Raw genomic sequence first — 27,214 nt, 5'->3', positions numbered from 1 at the left:
TGCACCAGTTGCTAAGATCAATACCATTCGAGTTCTCTTATCTCTAGCTGCCAATATGGATTGGCCATTACATCAATTTGATGTGAAAAATGCCTTCCTGCATGGAGACTTAGAAGAAGAAGTGTATATGGATCTTCCTCCTGGGTTTACCACAGATTCCGACATTGGAAAGGTGTGTAGACTTAGGAAGTCCTTATATGGTCTCAAACAATCCCCAAGAGCATGGTTTGGAAGGTTCAGTAAGTCTATGAGGAAATTCGGGTACAAGCAAAGTAATTCTGATCACACATTGTTTCTAAAGCATAAGAAAGGTAGGGTGACAGCCTTAATTATTTATGTGGATGACATGGTGGTTACAGGTAATGATGGAGAAGAAATGAAACTACTCCAAAATTACTTAGCCCAAGAGTTTGAAATGAAAGACCTTGGGGGTCTAAGATACTTTTTGGGAATTGAGGTAGCTAGATCCAAGCATGGCATCTTCTTATCTCAAAGAAAGTATGCTTTAGATTTACTAACTGAAACTGGAATGCTTGCTTGCAAACCAGCAGATACTCCTATTGAACAAAATCACAAATTAGGAGAGTATCTTGATCAGATCCCTACTAATAAAGAAAGATATCAAAGGTTGGTAGGAAAATTGATCTACTTATCACACACACGACCTGACATTGCATATGCAGTGAGTGTGGTAAGTCAGTTCATGCACTCACCGAGTGAGGATCATATGGATGCTGTTGTTCGAATTCTCAAATACTTGAAGTCAGCCCCGGGTAAAGGGTTGATGTTCTCTAAGCATGGCCAACTCGAAATTGAAGGCTATACTGATGCAGATTGGGCTGGTTCTAAATCAGATAGAAGATCCACTTCTGGATATTTCACTTTTGTTGGTGGAAATTTAGTCACCTGGCGTAGCAAGAAACAAAAAGTTGTTGCTAGATCAAGTGCTGAAGCTGAATTCAGAGGCATGTCCCATGGTGTTTGTGAAATGCTTTGGTTGAGAAATTTGTTGAGAGATTTGGGTTTCAAACCTAAGAAGTCCATGAATTTACACTGTGATAACAAATCAGCTATTTGTATCTCTCACAATCCTGTGCAACATGATCGGACTAAACATGTTGAAGTGGATAGACATTTTATCAAGGAGAAACTAGAGGGAGGAATTATTGACTTCCCATTTGTGAAAAGTGAGGATCAATTGGCAGATATCTTGACAAAGGCTGTGTCAAGTAAAAGCTTCCATTCATGCCTCAACAAGTTGGGTATTCGAGATATTTATGCACCAACTTGAAGGGGAGTGTCAGCATTCATGAAGTTATCCCAACTGCATAGCAGACCAACTACATTGACTTTATTCTTTATTGACTTCTCTGTCATTAGTTATTGTACTCTATTGACTTCTCTGTCATTTGCTGTTGTAATAGTTAGAATAGTTACTATAACTCCTATCCTCCCAACTGTAATTGTAGGCCTGAACATACTATAAATCCTCCTAACTGGAGATGAATAAACATAACTGATATTACCATTTGACAATTTAATGGGGCAAGTGGGGCAAGTTTATAGTTTAGGTTGTAAAACTACTACATCAGTAAATTTGAAAAGCTGTTGCCCTGCTGCTGCTACTCAATTTTTCAATATCCAGAACTGATCAAAGGGACACAAATCTGGTTTTGTTCCTTTAAGTTTCAAGTGTCTATCATTCAGTTGTGGTCTTGTTCCAAATGTTAGATAAAATGCCTCTAAGAACCTTTTTTCTTTTTCTTTTTTCTTTTCTCTCTCTCTAAGGGGCAAGCAGCAAGGCAACACATGATGTCATGATGGGGTTGAAGTTTATTTGACAGATTCTTCATTTTGCCCTCACGAAGAAAACATCTGTATATACACCACAGTGAATAAACAACATAAATCGATTGTGGTAGGAGTTCAAGTTTTGTGATTGCGTTGCACAAGTACTTACTGTATGTAGTAATGTACTCTGAAATTCAAACATTTACTCTATTATACATGAACATTGAACGAAATGTACTTATATATGTATATGAAATACAACCTATACTTGACCAAGAACAAAAGTATTCAATTCATATCCTGCTCTGCATTTTTGTTGTGATGGAAACAACTTTTGTCTGAATGGAAGTTCTAAAGTGGAAATAAACAGCATTTCATAAAACCGCACATCAATATGATAGAAACATAATAACCAGAAAAGTCAATTGAACACTACTTTGGTCTTAAACATGGCTTGATACTTCTTATTCTTAGCTCTTACATTACATAGTCCACGTAGTAACACTTACAACATAGAGTTGATTTGAATGTGGCTGATAGTTCAGTTTTAGTATCATGCACACCTATTACTTCACTGGCTCAATTCCTTCACTGGTTCTTCTGTCACTGTTGATCGTAATCTCTTTCTTTTGGCCAGTGGACATGTCCTCGGCTGATATACTCAGGATACCATTGGCATCAATATCAAAGCAGATATAGATTCTGGGAACACCGCTGGGAGCTGGAGCAATGTCATCAAGCTTAAGCTTACCCAAAAAGTTATATCTTTGGGTATTCTACTCTCACCCTCATAAATGGGAAAGCTGACAAAAGGTTGGTTGTCACTAACAGTAGTAACACCATCTCTCTTCCTCAGGGGAATTCTCGAGTTTCTTGGAATCAAGACATTCATGAACGGCTCCAAACTACCATCTTTGGAAACTTTGGCACTGCCCACCCCAAGTGACAGAGGGGTGACATCCAATAGAGTGAAGTCTTCAAGTTTCCCAGGTACATTCTTACCATTCAAAACTGCAGCCTGAACAGGGGCACCATGTGCTATAGCCCCATCAGGGTTGAGGCTCTTGCACAGCTCCTTCCCCAGGAACACATTCTGTAATAGTTATTGCACCTTGGGGATTCGAGAAGACCCACCGGCAAGAACAACATCATCCACACTGCTTATTTCCATTTTAGCATCCCTCAAACACTTATTTACAGGCTCCATACACTTCATGAAGAAATCATTGTTGAGTTGTTCAAATTTGGCACGGGTAAAAGTTACATAGAAGTCTATACCTTGATGCAGAATTGCAGACTATCAATTTCAATGTCAGTTGTATACGTAAACGAAAGTCTTCTCTCTGCCTTTTCACAGGCACTTCTTAACTTTCTAAGAGCCTTTGAGTTTCCACTGACGTCCAAATCATGCTTCCTCTTGAATTGTTCGACGCAGTAGTTAACCATTTTGTTGTCGAAGTCTTCACCTCCAAGGTGTGTATCTCCTGCAGTGGCTTTCACTTCAAAGACACCATCCCCTATGGTAAGTACTGACACATCTAAAGTCCCTCCACCCAAATCAAATATGAGCACATTTCTCTTGCTATACCAACCTGCCTTGTTGTCAAGGCCATAAGCAATGGCTGCAGCAGTTGGTTCGTTAATAATACGCATCACCTTTAGGCCAGCACTAACGCCAGCATGTTTGGTAGCTAGCCTCACGTTGAGAGTTATTGAAGTAAGCAGGGACAGTGATGACAGTTGATCCAAGGTAAGCTTCAGCAATTTCGCGCATCTTTGCAATAACCATAGATGAGATTTCTTCAGCAGCAAAATGTTTCTCCCTGCCTTTGTGGGTAACCACAATCAGAGGCTTATCACTAGCTAGGACATCCAGTTACCTTGAATGGCCAGAGCTTCATGTCACTTTGAACCAATTGGTGTCACTGAATCTCCTACCAATTAACCGCTTTGAATCTGCAAATTCAATCCAAATTTCTTTTAAACAACAGAGAATAAAAGGATATTAAGAAATTATAGATGCCAAATGTTGAACACAATCAAACATAAATGAGAGGATACTTGGAATCAAGATGCCAATCACAGACTCCAGCAGTTTCAATGATGCAACAAAGTCGAAAAACAAAAGGACTGAACTTAAACTTTTTTCTTATCAAAGTTCACCCTTAAGCTATTCATTAGCAGGACACATCATATTTTATGATCTCAACTCCTTTAAAAGCTTAAAAAGTGGATGAAACATGAAAAAGTAAATAATTAGTTTACATATGTACTACTACTAATCAGAGTAAGGACGAAAGAAACCTTACCAAAGATAGAGTTTACGGGATTTCTCATGACCTGGTTAAATGCTGCCTCTCCAACCAACTGTTCAGTATCAGTGAAAGCAACACAAGATGGAGTAGTCCTGTTTCCTTGATCATTAACAATGACTTCTACATGATCGTGCTGCCACACTGCCACACAAGAGTACGTTGTCCCTAGATCAATTCCAATTGCATGTCCTTTTTCTGATCCTGCCATTCTAACCTTGAAAACCCAAAGAAGAACAAATGATCAGAGTTAGGGTGTGTCTGCGGTTGCCTAAGCTAAGTGGGGGAAGAGAAAACGTTTATACTTTATAGTGTATAGAAACTTAAAGGTGTTTAAGTATATTGGTATTGAGAGAGATTGATGAGAGAAGTGTATTTCATTATAGAGAATAGGAGCCCTATATATAGGGATTACAAGTGCATAATCTAAGAGTACAAGGATTCCTTATCTAACTTGGAGTAGGAAACCTCTCCTATTACAACTATAGAACTTATCCTAGTTTGACTAGGCACACTAAGTGTCAATATCCTTCAACACTCCCCCTTGTGCCGCTCAAACTTGGTGGTGACGCTTCATCCGTTGCCTCGTTAAAAACCTTGCTCAAGTGAAAAACCCTGTGGGATAAAAATGAACTCGAGGAGGAGAAAAGAGTGCAACATGTCCTTGATCCTTCGAGACTGAGTAACTCCCCCTAATGTCGAAATCTCCCCCTGATTGCTACAATCATGGGAGTTCGGATAACCTTCTTAATCCGATACTCTTCACATGTTTCTCGAAGGTGGATTTAGGTAACGACTTAGTGAATAAGTCCGCTATATTATCCTCTGATCGGATTTGATTCACTTCAATCTTTAGAAGTGATTGTTGTTGCTGATTATAAAAGAACTTAGGCGATATATGCTTGGTGTTGTCGCCCTTGATGAAACCTAACTTCATTTGTTCAATACAAGCTGCATTATCCTCATAAATGCATGTAGGTTCATCTGTGGTAGACTTCAAACCACAACTTCCTTGAATGTGTCGAATTACAGACCTTAGCCATACACATTCACGTACAGCTTCATGTAGAGCAATAATCTCTACATGATTTGAGGAAGTAGCAACAAGGGTCTGTTTCGTAGACCTCCAAGATATCGCAGTGCTTCCCATGGTAAAGACATAACCTGTTTGGGAGCGACCTTTGTGAGGGTCAGAGAGGTACCCTGCATCAGCAAAACCCATCAAGACATCATTGTCGTTTTGATGGAGGGAGATAGGAGGACGCCGGCCACCATGAGCGGCGGCGGCGCCGGCGGCGGTAACATGGCCGGCGGCCATTCCATGGACGGGGGCGTTTTGCCTTTTGGGGTCCGATCCCAATTTTCCGTCATTCCTTTTCTCTCTGTAGGGATAGAATAGGCCCATATCAATCGTACCTCTTAGGTATCGAAAGATGGTCTTTACACCAATCCAATGGCGGCATGTTGGCGCAGAGCTGTGTCGAGCTAACAAGTTCACTGCGAATGAGATATTCGGTCTTGTGCATTGAGCTAAGTACAATAATGCGCCTATTGCACTCAAATAGGGCACTTCGGCCTCTAAGGGTTCTTCGTCCTCATCCCTTGGACGAAATGGATCTTTTCCGGGCTCAAGACTACGGCCGATCATGGGAGTACTCGCAGGCTTCGCTTTATCTTCATTAAAGCGCCTTAGGACCTTCTGAGTATATGCAGACTGATGGATCAAAATCCCATCACTACGGTGCTCGAGTTCTAAACCGAGACAAAACCGTGTTTTCCCAAGATCTTTCATCTCAAATTCGGATTTCAAGTAATTAGCAGTTTCCTTTAACTCATCTAGAGTTCCAATTAGGTTCATGTCATCGACATAAACTGCTACGATTGCAAATCCGGAACTTGTTCTTTTAATGAACACGCATGGGCATATTTCATTGTTAATATATCCCTTACCAATCAAGTAGTCACTTAGACGGTTATACCACATCCGTCCAGATTGTTTTAATCCATATAGTGAGCGTTTTAATCTTATTGAAAACGCGCTCCGTGGTTTAGAGCCACTTGATTTGGGTAATTGAAGTCCATCTGGAACCTTCATATATATCTCTGAATCTAGATCCCCATAGAGATATGCTGTAACCACATCCATAAGCTGCATGTCAAGTTTTTCGGAAACTACCAAACTGACAAGGTAGCGGAACGTTATAACGTCCATTACGGGAGAATATGTCTCCTCGTAGTCGATTCCAGGGCGTTGTGAGAAACCTTGCGCCACAAGGCGGGCTTTATATCTTACAACCTCATTTTTCTCATTACGCTTTCTAACAAAAACCCATTTATGGTCAACAGGCTTTACACTTGGGGGTGTCTGCGTTACAGGCCCAAATACCTGTCTCTTTGTTAGTGAATCCAATTCAACCTGGATAGCATCTTTCCATTTAGGCCAATCTGCTCTTCGTTGACATTCTTCAACAGAGCGAGGTTCGATATCATCATATTCTATAATCCCTTTCGCAATATGATATGCAAATGCATCATCAATCGCCATAGAATTTCTATCCATCATCTCATGTACACTAGTGTAATTTATGGAGATCTCTCTATTCTCTGGAGTTGGTTCTGACATTGGAGCGTCCCCCAATGATGTCTCTTGGACATAACCATAATCCGGAATATTCTCATGAGATGGATTATTTATATCGATGATTAATGGATTATTTTGTGCCAAACTCGCTTTCTTTCTTGGGCGAGAATCCATCGAACCTATGGGCCTCCCGCGCTTCCTGGCGGGAGCCGTGGGCCTAGCCATAACGTCACCATCGTTTAGAGATGGGACGTTGGCGCCATGCTCATGCATTCTTGAGTTGGCGTCATGTCCTCTACTTTTAGGGACATCAATCCTTGCAGGCACGTTTGCAGCAGGTATGTGTGATCTCGTCACTTTAGCGATATCAGAAAACGCATCAGGCATCGATTCTGCTACGTTCTGAAGATCGAGGATTCTCCGCACTTCAATTTCGGACTGTGCGGTTCGGGGATCAAGATGAGACAGAGTGGGGACAGACCACGACAATTCCTATCGTTCCTGTTGAACATTGATGTTCTTATCTCCCCCTAACGACGGGAAGACTGTCTCATCGAAGTGACAATCCGCAAATCTAGCGGTAAAGAGATCGCCTGTCAAGGGTTCTATGTAGAGGATAATCGTTGGAGAATCATAACCAACGTAAACGCCTAATCGTCGTTGAGGACCCATTTTGGTGCGCTGTGGAGGCGCAATTGGCACATAAACTGCGCACCCAAATATGCGTAAGTGTGAGACATTGGGCTCATACCCAGTCACCATCTGGGACGCAGAAAAGGGTTGAGTGGCAGTAGGCCTCAGACGAATAAGCACAGCTGCATGCAATATTGCATAGCCCCAAGCAGAAATAGGGAGATTGGTGCGCATCACCAATGCTCGAGCAACCATTTGTAGTCGTTTAATGGTGGCTTCTGCGAGACCATTTTGGGTATGAACATGAGGAACAGGATGTTCAACATCAATCCCAATGGACATGCAATAATCATCAAAAGTCTTTGATGTAAACTCTCCAGCATTGTCTAATCTTATAGACCTAATAGGATGATCAGGGTGGTGAGCCCTTAACTTAATTATTTGTGCTAGGAGTTTAGCAAATGCAGCGTTCCTTGTGGACAATAGCATGACATGTGACCAGCGTGTCGATGCATCAACCAATACCATAAAATATCGAAATGGTCCGCATGATGGTTGAATAGGTCCACAAATATCACCTTGGATTCTTTGCAAGAATGGTATATTTTCTTTGGTGTCCTTTGCATAGGATGGTCTCGATCCTAACTTTGCTAAAGAGCAGGCTTTGCAGAACGAATGATGGGCTTTAGAAACAACCAATGAGGACTTTGGTTGAGCCATGAAGTCACAATGGACTTTAGAAGTAGAAATTCGAGTCAGAGGAGCAGAGGGGGCGTCAAAGCCACCCTTGAGCCGCAGGGGGATGGCGGCGCCGGCTAGTGGTGGCCGGACTTGAAAGGGGAAGGCACCGTGAGGCGCAGGTGCTCCTCCTTGATCCAAATTTCGAGTTTTACTTCCTTTCGTTCTGAAAAAGGGATGTCCGTGTGAAGTCTTTAATATACGGATCATCATGTCACGACCTGGGTGTCCCAAACGGTCGTGCCAAAGCCTATATGTGTCGGAATCCCATAAATCATCTCTCATGACATGGTTGGATTCAATGACTCGAATAGTGGTTGCGTACAACCCACTAGAGCGACACATAAGTTTCTCTAAGACTCGTTTATGTCCGTAGTCATTAGAGGTGATGCAAAGGAACTCTTGTCCATTCTCACAATGTGTTTCCACATGAAAACCATTGGCTCTTATATCTTTGAAGCTTAATAGGGTTCTTCCTGCCCTAGGAGCATAAAGAGCTTCGGTGACATTTAAACTCGTGCCATTTGGCAACATAAATTGGGCTGGTCCTCAACCATGGATCAATCGAGATGATCCAGCCATCGTAGTCACGGAAGATCGAGATGGTGTCATCCATAGAAATAGCTGTCTATTTCGAAGGATAGTATGTGTAGTTGCACTATCCACGAGGCATTCTAGCTCTCCAGGAAACATACTGAAAAATAATAAAGTTCGAATTAAAAATATGTCCAAGACATTGTATAGAACAAATCGAAAACTTTATTAAAATAGCCAATGATTACATCAAAGTTTCTTGACCAAAATCTAATCCAATATAAAAATCAAACCGTAGACAAATCGTAGTCACTCAATCCGTTCGGTAATTTCAATTTAGTTGTGACCAGGTAAGGTAAGGCGAGATTTTGGTGGAGCGTTGCTCACTTTTAAAACCGTTCTCTCAGATCAAACCTTGCCTAGACATCACAAGTACTCTTGAGTACGCCTAGAGGGAAAAAGTTAATACAAAAAGTCATTTTATTGATTTAAGGCATATTGCCATTACATAATTCTTGGAAATTAAAGGACTATAAAAATCTGCGGCATTCTATCTTCATCGCCAGATTTAAAGTCTTTTATAGCTCGATATCTTGATTACCATTGATCAGGTACTCCATAAAATACCATGAAGAGGATGCTCTCTTGATTGAGGTGTATTGACACAATACATATGGTCCCTAGGACCAATGGCGTTGGAATAGTGCAATCATGGCCAAGAGTGGCGCCATGGTGTCCAACCCTATACCCTCAACGTCATGACTCCTACGGTCATGTTAGGGTTTTCTCAATCAATTTGTTCTTTTGTGTTTTCCACAATAATGCATAAATAATATGATGCAGAGAGCCTCCGAACAATATTTCATAACTTTTTCAAAGTTTTAGTGAAGCAGATATTATTTCATCGTGCTTCCATGTTCGGAAAGTTGTGAATGTTACTAAAACGTTCACTAGGCGCAACCCAAAGGTTGTTAGCGTTATCCTCATTCATGTACTCAAACTGGAGGGCCATCTTCATGTGGCGCTTCATCAGGGTAAATGCCCTGGAATTTTCTATCTCAGTTTGTGAGTCTTGAGCGGTTCCTTTAGAACATGGCTCTTGGATTGTAGGCAAATAAATATCCCGTGCCCGTAGAATCCAATGGAGTAAAATCGAGCTCGTTCAAGTTTGATATCCAAAAAAAGGGGAAACAAGAACGGATTAGTTTCGGAGTCAATGCTTCCACGAAAACTAGTATTAAGATTTCCGAGCCTTAATGCTACCAAGAAATCGATTTCCAAGAAATTTGGATTAGACCGAAACAATGATGTTTGAATGGTCAAAATAGATGCTCACGAACGCTCTTAGTCCGTAGCATACGAACGCTCTTAGTTCGTTAAATCGATGCTTACGGACGCTCTTAGTCCGAAGTCTTACGAACGCTCTTAGTTCGTTAATTGCGTGAATCCCCACGATTCCGCTTTTCAATGATCGAACCCACGTTATAAGAAAGGTGGGATGTAGAAGAAGGGATTTTGTAAGTCCCCCGAAGAAAAATAAAAATAAATTTAAATTTCAAAAGCGGGAATAACTTACCAGTGAAAACTTACTCATGAATTTCGGAATTTGAAATTCTCAATACACGCGCGTGTTGATGCAGGCATGTAGGATTGCATACGCGCTATCGATCCTGGGTTGGGGATTGCAAACTATCTTTCAATCCCTGCTGTGTGGCCGATACAGGTCTGGCCGAGGTAAGCCAAGGAGCTGACCGACGGATGCGTGCGCAGGGGCGCGTAGGCGCTGCAGGGGAAGACACGCAGATGAGGCTAACGTGGGCTAGGAGCTGCTGCAGTGATGCTTGAAGGGAGCAGCGGTTTTCAAGGATTTTTGTTGAAAATCGGAGCAGATTTGCTTCTTAACAACTTTCACTTCGATTGGTGTACAGGTCTCAAAACAACTCCGATAAGGAAGAAGGCAGATCTGCACAGGAACGAGCGTCCTGCTGTGCTGCAGGGGCAGCAGGCGTGCGGCGATGCTGCAGGGGCAGTAGGCGGCACACGGGTGCGTAAGGGCTGCAGGGGCAGCGTGCAGGTGGGCAGCAGCGGCTAGTCTAGCACGGGCTAGGTGCAACGGTGGAGAAGGTGATGTTGAAGAATTTTCTGGTTTTGGATTTTTGATCTCAAGGTTAGGGTTCGTGCTGATAACGTGTTTAAGTATATTGGTATTGAGAGAGATTGATGAGAGAAGTGTATTTCATTATAGAGAATAGGAGCCCTATATATAGGGATTACAAGTGCATAATCTAAGAGTACAAGGATTCCTTATCTAACTTGGAGTAGGAAACCTCTCCTATTACAACTATAGAACTTATCCTAGTTTGACTAGGCACACTAAGTGTCAATATCCTTCAACAAAAGGACTAATCTCTTGTGGGCTCATCTCAATGTATATTCATTAATACCAAACACCAAACCAATAGAAAATCACAAATTTGTTTTGGTAAAAAACTAAAAATACACACCTTTTATACATATTCCCTAAAACACCTCTTTAGCTACCTTACCTACTAAAGACCAAAAACCAAAAAACTGAAACATGCCTTTCCAACTTGCCCTACTTAAGAATCAAACATGAACAAAAGCAGAATAAATCCAAGATATATTTCAAGGAAAACACAGAATTATTGGGGATTTCAAGATCTTATTCCTCAAATCCTTTAAATTGGCATGATAAAAGGTTAAAAATAAGTAAAGATGTTAATTAGTGTAGTTGGACTATTTCTTACTAAATATTGGAGGAAAGAAATAGTCCAATATTTAGTAAGAAATAAGTTTTCTAATTTTCTTTCCTCCAATATTTAGTAAGAAATAGTCCAACTCTTTTTAGACTCGTCAAGAGTGAAGATCATAGTCAAAAAGAGAAGATGAGATTTTGAACCACATTTCAAGTTTTTAACCCAATCCCGGTTGACAATAACTTTGTTGAAGGATATCGACATAATGTGTGCCTCTACAAACTAGGGTTTAGAGTTGTAATAGGAATGTGTTCTAGGTATTCAATTGTAATCGGATTCTATTACCTTTTTGGGTACCTTGTAACTCCCTATTTAAAGGGCTCCCATTATCAATAATAGACACAATTCTATTCTCCTACAACACGTTATCAGCACGAGTTCTAACCCTAGCTTCAGAAAAAGAAAAACCCTAGAAGAAAAAAAACCTTTTTCTTCTCTGCCGTCAACCCAAAAAAAAAAAAAAAAAAAAAAAAAAAAAAAAAAAAACTCCATTCCGGCCTCAGCCTCACCTCACCGGCCGGACCTCTCCAGCAGTACCTGCAAACCCAGCAGCCCAGCCCGGCCGGCCTCCTCCCCAGCACCCCTGCTCCCAGACGCCGCCACCCACTGCTGTCTTTGCGCACCCGCCTGCAACCCGCAAGCCTGCAGCCCACGCTGCTGCCTACCCAGCTCACCTACCTCTCGCAAGACTGCCGCCTGCTTCCCTTGCGCGTGCTGCTGCCCGGCCGGCCTACCCAGCTCGCCTCCTCTCGCCCATCAGCCCTGCACCCGGCTGTCTAGCTGCTGCCCCTGTAAGCCTTCGCCGGAGCTCCCTGCAACCCAACGCTCAGCAGCAGCCCACCGCAACCTGCAGGTCGTCGTCGCCCACGGCGGCTGCACCCAGCGTCTGAGACCTCCTTGCTGCCTGGCGCCACTGCTGCATCGCTTCCGACTGCCAGCGAAATAGAAGAAGAAAAAAAAAACAGAAAACAGAAGACGCGAAAGAAAAGGAAGAACAGAGGAAAGAAAGAAGAAGGAAAAGAAAGAAAAAAATAAGGGACCCGGCCCAGAAAAAAAAAGAAAAGGGAACCGGCCGGCCCAGAAAAAGGAAAAAGAAAGAAAGAAAAAAGAGAAAGAAGAAAAAAAGAGAGGAAAGCTCAAAGAACAGACAGCCCAGAAAGAAAAAAAAACACGCCTGCTCCAACACGCGCGTGTCCTTAAGCCAAGAACAATCACGTAAGTTTTTATAATTAAGGTTGCTGCTTTCTTGTATTTAAATTCCTTTTATTTTCTGCAAATATTAGAATATATGCTGCCAAATGGTTTTGAGTATTTAACAAAGCGGAATTGTGGGGATTCACGCTTAACGAACTAAGAGTGTTCGTATGAACTAAGAGTGTTCATAATTAAACGAACTAAGAGTGTTAGTGTGAACTAAGAGCGTTCACAATGCTTGGACTAAGAGCGTCCGTAAGCATCAAATTGTGACCATATTAAAACATCATGGTTTGGTCTAATCCATAAGAGATTCTTGGAAATTGATTTCTTGGTAGCATAGCTCGGAAATCTTATTATTTTAGTTTTCGTGGAAGTTTAGCTCCGAAACTAATATATCTTCTCTTCTTATTTTCAGGATGTCGAATGAACCTAGACTCGACTTTCCCATGCTTGACTCAACAGGCTCGGAGTACCATAGCTGGGTAACCGATGTTGAGAACCATCTCACTTCAAAGGGAATATTGCCCATAATCCAGGCACCTAACCCGGATCTTGTGTTCATCCCAACACTTGCAAAACATGCTCAAGCAGTCATCTTGATGCGACGTCATATGGACAAAGCACTCAGATTGGAGTATATGTCGATCAAGGATGCAAGAGAGCTATGGGTAGCGCTAGAAGAGCGTTTTGGCAATGTCCAAGATTCCCTCCTCCCTGACTTGAAGGTTCAATGGAACAATCTGCGCTTTGCTGACTTCAAGTCTGTTGCTGAATATAATTCAGAAGCTCTTCGCATACGATCCATGTTGAGATTTTATGGAAAACCTATCACAGAGCAAGAGCTAATTGAGAAGACTCTCTCCACCTTCCCCGTTTCAGCCATTGTGATATCAAAGCAATACCGTACTGAAGTCAATGCTGGACGGATCACGAGGTTTCATCAGCTTATCAATATCATATCTGTAGCTGAGAAACATGATAACATACTCGTGAGGAATTATAATTCAAGACCCATTGGAACTAAGAGCGTTCATGAGGCGAATTATAATGCACCCAAAGGAGGGCGCAAGGAGCGGTACCCTAAGAATGGGGGACATGAGGGACGTATGGCCCATATAACCGCCCTAACCAGGAAGGAAACCGCAAGTTTGGTGTGGATACACGTGGTGGTAATGCCACACGTGGGAGAGGGGGTCGGGGTATCCCTAGCCGTAATGGTGGCTCAATGGGTCGTGGTGGTGGCACCAACCCTCCTAGGGAACGCCCGCAACGTGCACAACATGCACCTCAATTAAAGGGAGGCAACCACAATGATGAGTGTTATCGATGTGGATCAATTGAGCATTGGTTCAAGCAATGCAAGGCAAGCGAGGAACTAGCTTCAAGATACAGGGCATATAGGGACTTGAGGGAGCAAGAAGTGTACCTTGCAGAAGAAGAAGAAGATGGTGGAGATGTCAATCTCACCATAGAGGACTTCAAAGCTGAAGATGAATTGCACAGGGATGCAGCAGACTTTGATTAGATTAGTCCTTTTATTTTTCCAAGAACTTTTGTAATGGCAATTTGCCTTAGTCAATAAATGACAATTGTATTAACTCTTTCTTATGTGGCGAACCCAATAAAATGTGATGTCTAGGAAAGTCATTGAGATTATTGGTACTTAAGAGAGCCTCGCTCCACCAACATCTCTCTCTACTTTCCTGGTCATATTTGATTGGAGTTACCAAACGGATAGAGTGACTACAATGTGTCTTAGTTTGATTTTATTTTGGATTAGATTTTTGGAAACTTTGATGTAATCATTGGCTATTAATAAAGTGTCAATTCTTTTACTTAATGTCTTGGACATACCTTAATTTGAACTTTATAAGAGCCAATGGTTTTCATGTGGAAACACATTATGAGAATGGACAGAGTTCCTTTGCATCACCTCTAATGACTACGGACATAAACGAGTATTAGAGAAACTTATGTGTCGCTGTAGTGGGTTGTATGCAACCACTATTTGAGTTATTGAATCCAACCATGTCATGAGAGACGACTTATGGGATTCTGACACATATAGGCTTTGACATGATGATCCGTGTATTAAAGACTTTACACGGACATCCATTTTCAGAACGAAGAAAAGTAAGAACCAAGAATTGGTTCGAGGAGCTGCACATGCGCCTCATGGCGCCATGATTGTGCAAAGACAGGCCATACATGGCTGGCGCCGCCTACCCCCTGCGGCAAATACATGGCATTGACGCCATAAACTCCTCTCTCTACTTCTCAAGTCTATTGTGACATTATGGCTTAACCAAAACCTTCATTGGTTGATTATAAAGCCCATGTTTCGTTCTGTAAAGCCTGTTATTTAGGATTGAGACCATCCTATGCAAAGGAGATTGAGGAAATAATTCCATTCTTACAAAGAATCTAAGGGAATTCTATGGATTTGATCAACCAACTTGCGGACCGTATAGATGTTTTATGGTGTTGGTTGATACGCAAACACGTTGGTCACGTGTTGTGCCATTATCCACTCGTAATGCTGCTTACTACACTCCTAGCACATAACATATGGCTACGGGCTCACTACCCAGATCATCCCATTCAGTCAATTTGACTTGATAATGCTAGAGAGTTTACATCGACAGTTTTCGATGACTATTGCATATCATTGGGTATTGATATCAAGTATCTTATTCCCATGTACACACCCAATTGGTCTCGCGGAAAAGCCACCATTAAACGACTACGATGGTAGCCCGGACATTGGTAATGCGCACCAATATTTCCGGTTGGGTTATGCAATATCGCATGCAGCTATGCTAATTCGTCTACAACTCATAGCAGCCACTCAACTTTTATTTGCGTTACAGCTAGTGACTGGGTTTGAGTCTAATATCTCGTATTTATGCATATTTGAGTGTGCGGTTCATGTGCCAATTGCGCCGCCACAGTACATCAACATGAGTCATTGCAACGAATGCATATATATATAAGTCCGCTACGTAGAACCCTTGACAGGCGATCTCTATTTCGCTGGATTTGCGAATTGTCACTTTGATGAGACAGTCTTCCCGTCGTTAGGGGGAGATTAGAACGTCAATGTTCAACAGGAACGACAGGAATTGTCGTGGTCTGTCCCCACTATGTCTCATCTTGATCCCCTAAAAGTGACGAGATCACATATACCTGCTGCAAACATGCCTGCAAGGATTGATGTCCCCATAAGAGGACATGGTGTCACCCAGAGAAGATGGGTACGGCACCACCACCATGGATGGTGGTATGGTGACGCCACAAGGTGGCATAATGGCGTCATAGGCCATGGGTTCCGCTAGAGAGCGTAGGAGACCCATAGGTTCGATGGATTCTCGCACTAAGAGGAGAGCGAGTTTGGCACAACTTGATCCATTGATCATTGATACTCAAAATCCGTCTCATGAGAATATTTTGGATTGTGGTTATGTCCAAGAGACATCGTTGGGGGACGCCTCAATGTTAGAACCAATTCCTGAGAATATAGAGATCTCTACGAACTACACTAGTGTACATGAGGACGTGGAATTATTGAGACCAATGACATCGAACCTTACTCCGTTGAAGAATGCCAACGTAGAGAAAATTGGCCTAAATGGAAAGATGCGATCCAGGTTGAATTGGATTCACTAACGAAGAGGAAGGATTTCGGGCCTGAGATGCCAACATGTCCTAACATAAAACCTATTGACATTAATAGGTCTTCGTTAGATAGCGTGATGAGAAAAAGAGATGGTAATCTCGCCTTATGGCGCAAGGTTTCTCACAACGCCTTGGAATCGACTACGAGAAGACATATTCTCTCGTAATGGATGTCATTGCACTCCACTACCTTGTCAGTTTGGTAGTTTCCAAATAACTGAACATGCAGCTTACAAATGTGGTCACTACATATCTTTATAGGGATCTAGATACGGAATATAATGAAGGTTTTTGTGAACTTCATTTACCCAAGTCAAGTGGCTCTAGACCATGGAGCGCGTTTGCAACGAGGTTGAAACGCTCACTAAAGTGACTACTTGATTGGGAATGGATATGATGAACTATGCCCACGCGTTTGCATGACAAGTTCCGGATTTGCAATTGTCGCGGTTTATGTTGATAAACATAATTGGAACCCTTGTGAGTTAAGGAAAACCGCTGAACACCTGAAATCCGAGTTTGAGAGGAAGGACCTTGGGAGAACACAGTTTTGTATACCGTGTCAATAGATGCTTAGGCATTTTGATAAAGTCAAAGATGCACTCCCATGGTCGTCCGTAGTCTTGGCCCTAAAAGGGATCTGTTTCGTCCCAGGGATGATGACGAAGACGTGTTAATAACAGAAGTGCTTACTTATGTACAATAGGCGCATTATTGTACTTAGCACAATACAAGACCGGACACCTCAATTGTTATGAACTTGTTGGCTAGATATAGCTCCGCGCCAACGCAACGCCATTAGATTGGTATAAAGACAATCTTTCGATATTTGAGAGGTACGATTGATATGGGCTTGTTCTATCCCTACAGAGAAAAGAGATAACGGAAGTGTGGGATCAGACCTTACAAGGCAAAATGCCACCTTCCGTGCTCCTCCTCCCCTCCATCAAAATGACAACAGGCACTTCTAAATATTGAAGTGAACCAAATCCGATCTGAGGATAATGTAGCGGACTTATTTACTAAGTTGTTACCAAAATCCACCTTCGAGAAACATGTGAAAAGCATCGGATTAAGAAAGTTATCCGAACTCCCATGATTGTAGCAATCAGGGGGAGATATTGACATCAGGGGGAGGCATGATGTCTACATGTTCGATCTCGAAGAGTGAAGGACGTGTTGTGCTCTTTTTGTCCTTCGACCAGGGTTATTTTTGTCCCACATGGTTTTTGTTACCTGGCAAGGTTTTTAACGAGGCAACAATCAAAGCGTCATCACCAAGTTTGAGCGGCACAAGGGGGAGTGTTGAAGGATATCGACATAATGTGTGCCTCTACAAACTAGGGTTTAGAGTTGTAATAGGAATGTGTTCTAGGTATTCAATTGTAATCGGATTCTATTACCTTTTTGGGTACCTTGTAACTCCCTATTTAAAGGGATCCTATTATCAATAATAGACACAATTCTATTCTCCTACAACAAACTTCTATTTATGTTAACGGAATGATCAGTGTTGTAGAATGGACTATCTAGATCGATGCCAGACAAGTTTACATATGGGAAAGCATTTCTTGTAGAGAAGCAAAAGCATTTGGCAGCACCAATTTACATCAACGTTAATCGGAAACAATATGATCATAAAACCAAGAAAAATATAAAGTTTTCACCACTGGTTTTAGTCTGGACCTTCTATTTCAAGCATGGCATAATAAATACTGGTCATTACATAAGTAACATAACCCTTTCAATTCCATCAGAGTTTCTGTCATTTGTAAAGGTAATCCCTTTCTTTTGGCCTGTCAACATGTCCTCAGCAGATACATTCAGAATGCCACTTGCATCAATGTCAAAGCAGATGTTGAACTTAGGAACACCCTTGGGAGCTGGAGGAATATCTTGGAGCCTAAAGTCACCAAGAAAGTAATTATTCACAGTTGTTTTACTCTCACCCTCATAAACAGCAAACTTTACAACAGCTTGGTTATCATGGCGAGTAGTTACAGTATAGTTCCTCCTGATAGGAATGCTGGAGTTTCTTGGAATCACAACTGTCATTTCACGTTCTCGCCCAGTCTCAACCCCTAGTGAAAAAGGTGTGACATCCAAAAGACTACAGTCTTGAAGCTTCCCATTTCCATTCCCACTCAAAACTGCAGCTTGAATAGCAGCACCTTGTGCAATAGCTTCATCAGGATTAATGCCCTTGCACAACTCCTTACCCTCAAAAACATTTTGCAATAGTTGTTGAACCTTGGGAATTCTAGAGGAGCCACCAACAAGAACAACATCATCAACACTTCCTTTGTCCATTTTAGCATCCTTCAAGCATTTCTCTACGGGCACCATACACTGGTTAAAGAAATCCTTGTTGATCTCTTCAAACTTGGCACGGGTAAAGGTTATGTAGAAATCAGTATTCTGATACAAACAGTCAATTTCAACATCAGTTGAAAATGAAAATGACAGTCGCCTCTTTGCCTTCTCACAAGCACTTTTCAGCTTCCCAAGAGCTTTCGGGTTTCCATCAATATCCAAATTATGCTTCCTTTTGAAATGCTCAACACAATGCTTCACCATTTGGCTATCAATGTCTTCACCACCAAGGTGACTGTCTCCAGCTGTGGCATTCACTTGAAAGATACCACCACTAATGGTAAGTAGTGACACATCTAAAGTACCACCACCAAAATCAAACATCATCACGGTTCTCTTTCTATACCAACTGGCCTTCTTGTCAAGGCCATAAGCGATGGCTGCAGCAGTTGGTTCATTGATCATGAGCATCACCTTCAGGCCAGCTGTGATGGCAGCATTTTTGGTAGCATACCGCTGTGAGTCACTGAAGTAAGCAGGGACTGTGATAACTGCATTTTTAACAGTTGAGCCGACGTAGGCCTCAGCAATCTCCCGCATCTTTAAGAGGACCATGGATGAGATATCTTCGGCAGAATACTGTTTCTCTTGGCCCATGTGGGTAACCACAATCATAGGCTTATCATCAGGACCTTCAATGACCTTGAATGGCCAGAGCTTTATATCACTTTGAACAGAAGCATCACTGAATCTCCTACCAATTAAACGCTTTGCATCTGAAATTGGTGAGAGAAATAGAATCAGAACCCCTCCAAGCAACTTAGATTTTGCAAAGGCAACAGGCTAAAACAAAAATCTAAGAAATTGGGTGACAACATACTTCTTTACTAACAAAATTAACTAAAACCATTTAATGTTTCTGTAGTTTCACCGCTTCTTAAATATGTTGAAACATTAAGCCTCTAAACAGCTGGAACCATAACAAGAAACACAACATGGAGTCAACCTCATTCAAACATGGGGTAAAGAAAATAAAATTTATGTCTACTTGAAGTAGCAGAAAGAAATAAAACAAAGATAAAGATAAAAATTAGAACATCAAAACTATGAAACAGGCTAAGATAAAAATTTATTCAGAATTTGGTGACAACAGTCTTCTTCTAACAATGCTATGTTAGTATAGTTTCACTGCAAAGTAACCTTTATTGTTAACTCAATAATTCAAAACATGAGATACTGAAAATGAAATGGTCAGCTAATCAAAGTGACAGACAAAAACAAAACCGAGAGTGAAATGAAGAAAGATCACTTAATCACTGCATCAAACGTTATATATATACACATTTAATCTGAGGAAAGAAACATTTTTATGTATGTATATATGGGATGATAACCTTACCGAATATGGAGTTTGTAGGGTTTCTGATGATCTGGTTGAATGCTGCATCACCTACAAACGTCTCAGTATCAGTGAAGGCAACTTGAGATGGAGTAGTCCTGTTGCCCTGATCATTCACTATGACTTCTGCATGATCATGCTGCCATACCGCCACACACGAGTACGTTGTCCCTAGATCAATACCAATTGCATGAACTTCTTCTCCTGATGCCATTCTCAGCTTAAAAACTCAGATCAGAATAAGGAATGTGAATGATGTCAGAGAAAGCTTTATCCTTGTGAGAGTTTATATGGCTAGAGTGGTTACGAGAGGGGTAAGGAAAAGTCCTAGTTGTGTTGGTATATTAAGTTGTAGGATTAAATTATACTTTTGATGGTGGAGCAATGAATGTTATTTTTCTGTATAGATTATTGTGCAGGGAATTACTTTGGAATGCAATTAGTCTCAAGAATATATTTTTGGTGCATTGGTTTTTGCCAAAGCACAAATTTCCATCATAAATACACAAACCCCAATTGTGAATAAGTTGTGATAACCTAAACTTTGCCTTGCAACATCTTTTCAGCTACCATAATTACTCCACCAAAACTTTTCAAATGAAACATGGAAGCTTGTGATGTTTAACAATTTTAGACAGTCTCCTACAGAAGAATGCCAAAAGGCCCTACTTTTGCAGTAAACAAGTATTGGTAATGCCATTAAGGTTTTTCTTTTCATGTTTGGGAAGATACGAGCTTCAAACATTTTTCATATAAAAAGTGTGAACAATTTGTTGAGTAAAGAAAGAGGCGGTACAACGCTAAACAGAGACTCAGGCTTTTTATCATTAGAATTTAGAAGTTTAGAACAGAACTAGTTGTCCACAATGTTAAGAACATAATTGATAAATACATTGGCTACTGAATGATGAGAACATAAATGAAACAAAGAAGTTTAGAACAGAACTAATAGTCCACAATGTCAAGAACATAATTGGCAAACATACAATGGCTGCTGAATGATGACAACATAAATGAAACAAAGAGAATATGCCCCAGCTGCAATTTGGTTAAACTGCATATGCTACTTCACTCTTCAGCAAACCATATTAAGATTTCTTACATCACAGTCTCAATTCCTTCATAAGTTCTTCTCTCACTGTTGAATTTGATCCCTTTCTTTTGTCCGGTGGACAGGTCCTCGGCAGAGACACTCAAGATACCATTTACATCAATATCAAAGCAAATATCAAATTTAGCTTCACCCGCAGGAGCAGGAGGAATGTCCTCAATCTCAAATGCACCCAAAAAGTTATTCTCTAAGGTCGTTTTACTCTCACCCTCATAAACGCGGACCTGAACAACAGCTTGATTGTCATACATAGTATAAAAAATCTCCTTCTTCATAACTGGTACTTTGGTGTTTCTTGGAATCACAACAGACATGAAATGCTTTCTAGTTTTTTTTTCTTTGCTCAAGAAATGACTTTTAGCAGTCTCCACACCAAGTGATAGAGGGGTGACATCCAAGAGTGTGAAGTCTCGAAGCTTTCCAATTAGATTACCACCACCACTCAAGAAAGCAGCTAAAACAGCAGCACCACATGCCACAGCCTCATCTGGATTAATGCTCTTGCAAAGCTCCTTCCCCTGGAACAGATTCTTTAATAGCTGTTGAACAATGGGAATTCTAGAAGACCCACCAACCAGAACAACATCATGGACGCTGCTACTGTGCATCTTAGCATCCCTCAAACACTTCTCAACAGGCTCCAAACATTGATTGAAAAAATCTGAGTTGAGTTCTTCGAATTTGGCACGGCTCATGCTTATACAAAAATCAGTATTCTGATACAAACAATCAATTTCAATGTCAGTTGCATATGTAAGTGAAAGTACCCTCTTTGCCTTCTCACATGCGGTACTTAATCTTCTAAGTGCTCTAGGGTTATCACTAACATCCAAACTATGCTTCTTTTTGAACTGCTTAACACAATGTTGAACCATTCTATTGTTGAAATCTTCACCTCCAAGTCGAGTGTTTCCAGCGGTGGCCTTGACTTCAAAGACACCACCGCCTATCGAAAGCAATGACACATCCAAAGTACCACCCCCCCAAATCAAATATCAGCACATTTCTCTTGCTATACCAACCAGCCTTCTTGTCAAGCCCATATGCAATGGCTGCTGCTGTTGGTTCATTGAGAATTTGCATTACCTTTAGCTCTGCGTTCACACCGGCAAATTTTGTAGCTTGACGCTGTGCATCATTAAAGTAAGCAGGCACTGTGATGACTGCATCTTTCACCTTTGAACCAATGTAGGCTTCAGCAATTTCCCGCAACTTTACTAGAACCATGGATGAGATTTCATCAGCAGAAAATTGTTTCTCCACACCCTTGTGGGTAATCATTATGAGGGGTTTATCACCAGGACCTTCAGTAACCTTGAAGCGCCAGAGCTTCATGTCCATTTGAACAGAGGTGTCACTGAATCTTCTACCAATCAATCTCTTTGCATCTACAAGTTGGTGTCAATTAACATTTAAAATATGATCAGACAGCAAAATAACCAGAAAAAATATGAGTATTTTGATAGAGAAATAACAGAACTACATCATCATATTGTTAGAGGCTGACTTTTGATATGAGCATTCATTAGTAATTGTAATAGTACTGTTGAACGAAAAAATTTATATTGTCATGAGCACTGGCTAGCAGTTATCATAGCTGAAAGTAGTATGAGAGGATGTGAGAAAGTCTATGCTTTTATACGGTAATCCAGATCCTCGATCTACTAAGGCTTTGTGGGATGGTTTATAGTTTCATAAATCATAGGGTGTATGAACAAAAGAGAGGCATGCTGGACTTCAAATTTGTGTGAGCACAGATCAAATGTGAATCTTGGATTTCCAAATTGCAATAAACAGCTAGGATTGACGCAAACAAAAACAGCAAAAGCAGAAAATAATCCATGTCCTTTGTAGCTCCATTACAGGAAAAGAATAATGGGTAGATTAATATATTTCAAACCAGCATTCCAAAGTGAAAAATAAAGAATGATTAAGAAAAAAAACAAAAAGATTAAAGAAATAGAAGAAGGCTTGGAGGATGATAAAGAAAATTTGTACATATGCAGATGACTGTTGGAAATTTAGCTTACCAAAGATGGAGTTAGCCGGGTTTCTGATGACTTGGTTAAATGCTGCGTCACCTATTAACTGCTCAGTCTCGGTAAAAGCAACATAGGATGGAGTGGTCCTGTTTCCTTGATCGTTCAGTATCACTTCTACATGGTCCTGCTGCCACACCGCCACGCACGAGTAGGTTGTTCCGAGGTCAATTCCAATTGCATGGTTATCTAGTTCTCTTGCCATTCTCAGCTGAAAAACTGAAAGAAAAGTATAAATGAAAGAAGTGAAATAGCCTCACAGAATGCAGAAGATCAATGATTATTCTGTTGTTATATCAGCATGAAAGAAAGAGAAGGGGTGCTAATTTAATGGGTTAGAAGAAAGCTTGTGGGGGAATGTAATAGACTAATAAGTACATAGAATTTATTTCAGGTTCATTATTCTCTATGTATTCCAATGTATCAGCCTATAGGAGAAACAGAGTCCCATAACTACTTAATAGTACTTATGATGTTAAAAGAAAAATATTTTGACGCTCACTGGAGTTCATAACACTATATAGTTTGGTTTGATCAATTTGAGTTCAAGTTTGGGTTTGGAAAATCATCCAGGCAAGTAACAGGAAACCTCAACAGACTTGGCTATATGATTATGAAGCTGAGATATCTCAATTCAGCTTTATTTGAGACTAAAATTTTATCCACTAAAAGAGTCCAAATTGAACTTTAATGTAAACAAACATAAATAGAAGTTGATCACATAATGGAGTGATCACTTGACCAAGCCAAGCTTCACGTTGTAAAAGGGCTGATTCAAATAATGGACTGATTGCCTAGCAGTTGAGTCTTGAAGTGATCACTTGGGAAAATACCAGTTACTTGATGTCATGTATTGACAAATACATACTTCAGTTTCAGATGAACAAAGAACAAATGGTCTCTTCAACAATTTTCATTTCATGTATCAACTGAAGCGCGAGATAATAACTAAACAAGTTCATTTCATCAAACTAACCACTCCCCTTCAGCATTCAGCACATCAACAACTCCTTTAGAATAAGCTTCAACATAAACATTAGTAAAAGCAGTTGTACCTATGGTGAGATTCAACTAAACCCTTCTAAAATCAAACTGATTTTTACAAACATGCTTTATAAGTCTTAGTAGGCAATAAATTCTAAACCCTTACCTCATCTTCCCAATTCCCTCAAAACTTGTTCTGCCTTTGTTATTTATAATCCCTTTCATGTGGTCGCTGTTAATATCCTCAGCAGAGACACTGAAGATATCATTGGCATCAATACTAAAGCAGGTCTGTAACTGGGGGACACCCTTGGCAGCTTGATATATTCCATCAAGCATAGTCATCCAGAAAGTTATTATTCACTACCTTCGTACTCTGATCACCTTCATAAATAGAGAATCTGCCACTAGTTTTGTAGTCGACGGATGTACTAAAAGCACAGTTCTTCTTGGTGGGAATTCGAGTGTTTCTTGAAATAACAACCATCATGGCACCTCCCGTTGCACTCTCCACGCCAAGTGACAGAATGGTGACATCCAAGAGTCTGGTGGCCCATTCCCCACTCAATCTGCAGCTTCGGCAGCAACTTTGGTAGTACCTCATCTAGATTAATGTCCTTGCACAACTTCTTCGCCTTGAAATTTTTTTGCAAAAGCTGTTTCACCTTGAGAATTCTGGAAATGATTACTCGAATCCAAACTGACAATCTCACTTGTAGACAGTCTCCTCTTTTCTCTCCCACATACATGTATCGATGCCTCAATAACTCTGGACTTTCCACTAATTTACCATTCTGCTATCGAAGTCTTCACACCAAGGTGATTGTCTCCAGCAGTAGCCTTCACTTCAAAGTTACCATCCCCCTGTGGCAAGTAGTGGAACATCTAAAGTACCACCGCCCAAATCAAATACCATCACATTTATCTGACTATACCAACCCGACTTCTTATCAAAGCAATATGCAACAGCTGCTGCAGTTGGTCCATTGACAATACAACTCACATTTACGCCAGCAGAAACAGCAGCATGCCAGTGTCTTTGGTATTGAAGTAAACTGGCACAGTAACAACTGTATTTTTAACAGCTGAGCTGAAATAGGCCTCGGCAGTCTCTTGCATCCTTGCAAGAAGGCATGGCTGAGATTTCATCTGCAGCAAACTGTTGCTCTTGACCATTTATGTAACCGCAATCACAGGCTTGTTACCATGACCTATAGTGGCTGAAGTTTCAAATCATTTTGAACAGTGGTAACACTGAATCTCCAGAGAATTAATTGTTTTCATCTGCAAATTCATGCGAAATTTAGATATACAATTAGACAAAGGAAAACTAGAACCGGTTAACACACACATACCAACAGTTTAAGATGGGTAACAAAATAGCAACAATAGAATTAATAAAGTTCAATCTGATATGCATTTAAGCATTTTAACACATTCCATGTTTCATAATGCCCAGTAACATTGACACTCACACTGTCATACGAAACAACATATACTATTACAAATTTACAATAAGATGGATATCAGCTAATTAAAAGAAACACAATTGTAGTTAACCTTTAACTTTGGAATCTTTACTAAAGAACTGAACTCTAAAATGAAAGTCTAATCTAAAATGGAAGAGTTTGTTACTTACAATCTAATCTAAATGAAACTCCCATACAACAAAATAACCCTCAATGCTGTAGTTAAGGAATAAGGAGAAAACCTTGGAATGAAATTACTAATCAGTCTTCATTATTCATTTTATTGGTTCTATTTTTACATCAAATCAAGGTTTATCAATGCCAAAGTAGAAATTTTCAATCTTTAATACACAATCAAACCCCAAATCTGACAACAGTTCATTGGCCTTGTAATACATTTTCAGCTACCATACTGGTTAGTAGTGACTACTGCATTATGGCTGTTATGCAACCTTACTAATTCTACCAAACCAAAACAAAAAAATGGTGTCCAGAATACACGATTCAATATTTATCTGTCCATCATCGATTTATTTCAATCTAGAACCCTATTTATCATCATCAGAAAAACAAAAAAATGGAGAGAGGTACATGATAAGGTACCAGGTTAAATTGGGTTGCCGCCCGTTAAAGTGAGTCAGAACTTCTGAGAAAGCATTTACTTGATGATTGTTTGTGGAAAGCTTGAATCGTGGTTTGTGTTACTTATGACTTGTGAGTGCCGTGCTATGGCACAGGTTTAGGCTCCAATAACGGGCCTTGTAAACGAGGCCATGTAACACTCGCTCAACACTGGTAAATGATGGGCCTTGTACCCGTGCCTTTCGGGCCTGGTAAGAGGAAAATACATTTATCTGGCCATTTTAAAATTACTCTTTTTCTTTTCTTTTTTCTTTTTTATTTTTTATACGAATTGAGGATGGAAGCCACTAACTATTGGAATCGATTTTGCTCAAATGAATTTTAGTTATAAAATTTATTTTACAATGACCACAATTAATTTAGGGGCCTTGACCAAATACCCAAATTTGGCCTGAAGTGTACTCACTTACCCCACCAACAAATTAGAGTTCTCACTTACCACATTTAAATGCAAAAAGATACATTTAAACTCTAATAATCTAGAAGTTACGCCAGTGACACTCATTCTCTCTTCACAAACTCATCTCAGTAGTCTCTCTCTATACACCGAGAGCGCTGGAAATTATGGCGGCCAAATCGAACGGATTTTGCACATCGGCGCCACCAGAATCGCACCGTCAAGGTCGACAAAGTGGATAAGAAGATAGATCGTGCTGCCCATTGACTCGCCGTAGAGAAAAGAGGGTAGGGTTTGAAATTGGGGGTTTTGCTTGACGAAATTGAAGAATGACCGGCAGTCTCCGAAGACGAGATCAACGTTTAGGACGAAGACTCTGAGGCAGTTGGATTGATCGTGGGATTCGAGGTCGAAAGTGAAGCAGGCGAAGCCGTCTTGGTTCAGTGGAGTAGCTAGAAATGTTAACGAGGAGGTGATTATACTAAACAAAAATGAACTTCATCAATTAACATAAAATTACATTATTTATTGTTAAAAAAATTGCATATATTAGTATATATGTCATTCTTTTGATACAAAAAAAATTATAAATCATTAAAATACTTAAAAATAACAATTCTCT

At 40.6% G+C, this 27,214-nt stretch overlaps 1 protein-coding gene and 2 pseudogenes across 1 annotated transcript; all 3 read right to left on the bottom strand.

The window, feature by feature from the left end:
• Window positions 1-2,227: 2,227 nt before the first annotated feature.
• On the bottom strand, window positions 2,228-4,314 carry LOC133715153 (heat shock cognate 70 kDa protein-like; annotated as a pseudogene).
• Window positions 4,315-17,960: 13,646 nt separating this feature from the next.
• On the bottom strand, window positions 17,961-20,223 carry LOC133716863 (heat shock cognate 70 kDa protein-like). The gene is made up of 2 exons (XM_062143511.1): window positions 19,951-20,223; window positions 17,961-19,327 (listed from the first exon to the last, which is right to left on the bottom strand). Exons 1-2 carry the CDS (start codon window positions 20,162-20,164, stop codon window positions 17,961-17,963), a joined length of 1,581 nt encoding a protein of 526 aa, XP_061999495.1. The 5' UTR covers window positions 20,165-20,223.
• A 536-nt stretch (window positions 20,224-20,759) lies between these two features.
• LOC133715151 (heat shock cognate 70 kDa protein-like) lies at window positions 20,760-26,279 on the bottom strand (annotated as a pseudogene).
• Between the last annotated feature and the right edge of the window lie 935 nt (window positions 26,280-27,214).

The sequence above is a fragment of the Rosa rugosa genome, chromosome 6, assembly GCF_958449725.1.
Source record: "Rosa rugosa chromosome 6, drRosRugo1.1, whole genome shotgun sequence".
Lineage (NCBI taxonomy): Eukaryota > Viridiplantae > Streptophyta > Magnoliopsida > Rosales > Rosaceae > Rosa > Rosa rugosa.
This window is presented reverse-complemented; position numbering and strand designations above follow the sequence as displayed.

Excerpts from the sequence above, each read along its gene's own strand:
- LOC133716863 (XM_062143511.1), bottom strand. The coding sequence starts at position 20,164 with ATGGCATCAGGAGAAGAAGTTCATGCAATTGGTATTGATCTAGGGACA. Across the intron at positions 19,328-19,950 it reads CCCTACAAACTCCATATTCG|ATGCAAAGCGTTTAATTGGT; the intron begins GTAAGGTTATCA and ends CACCAATTTCAG.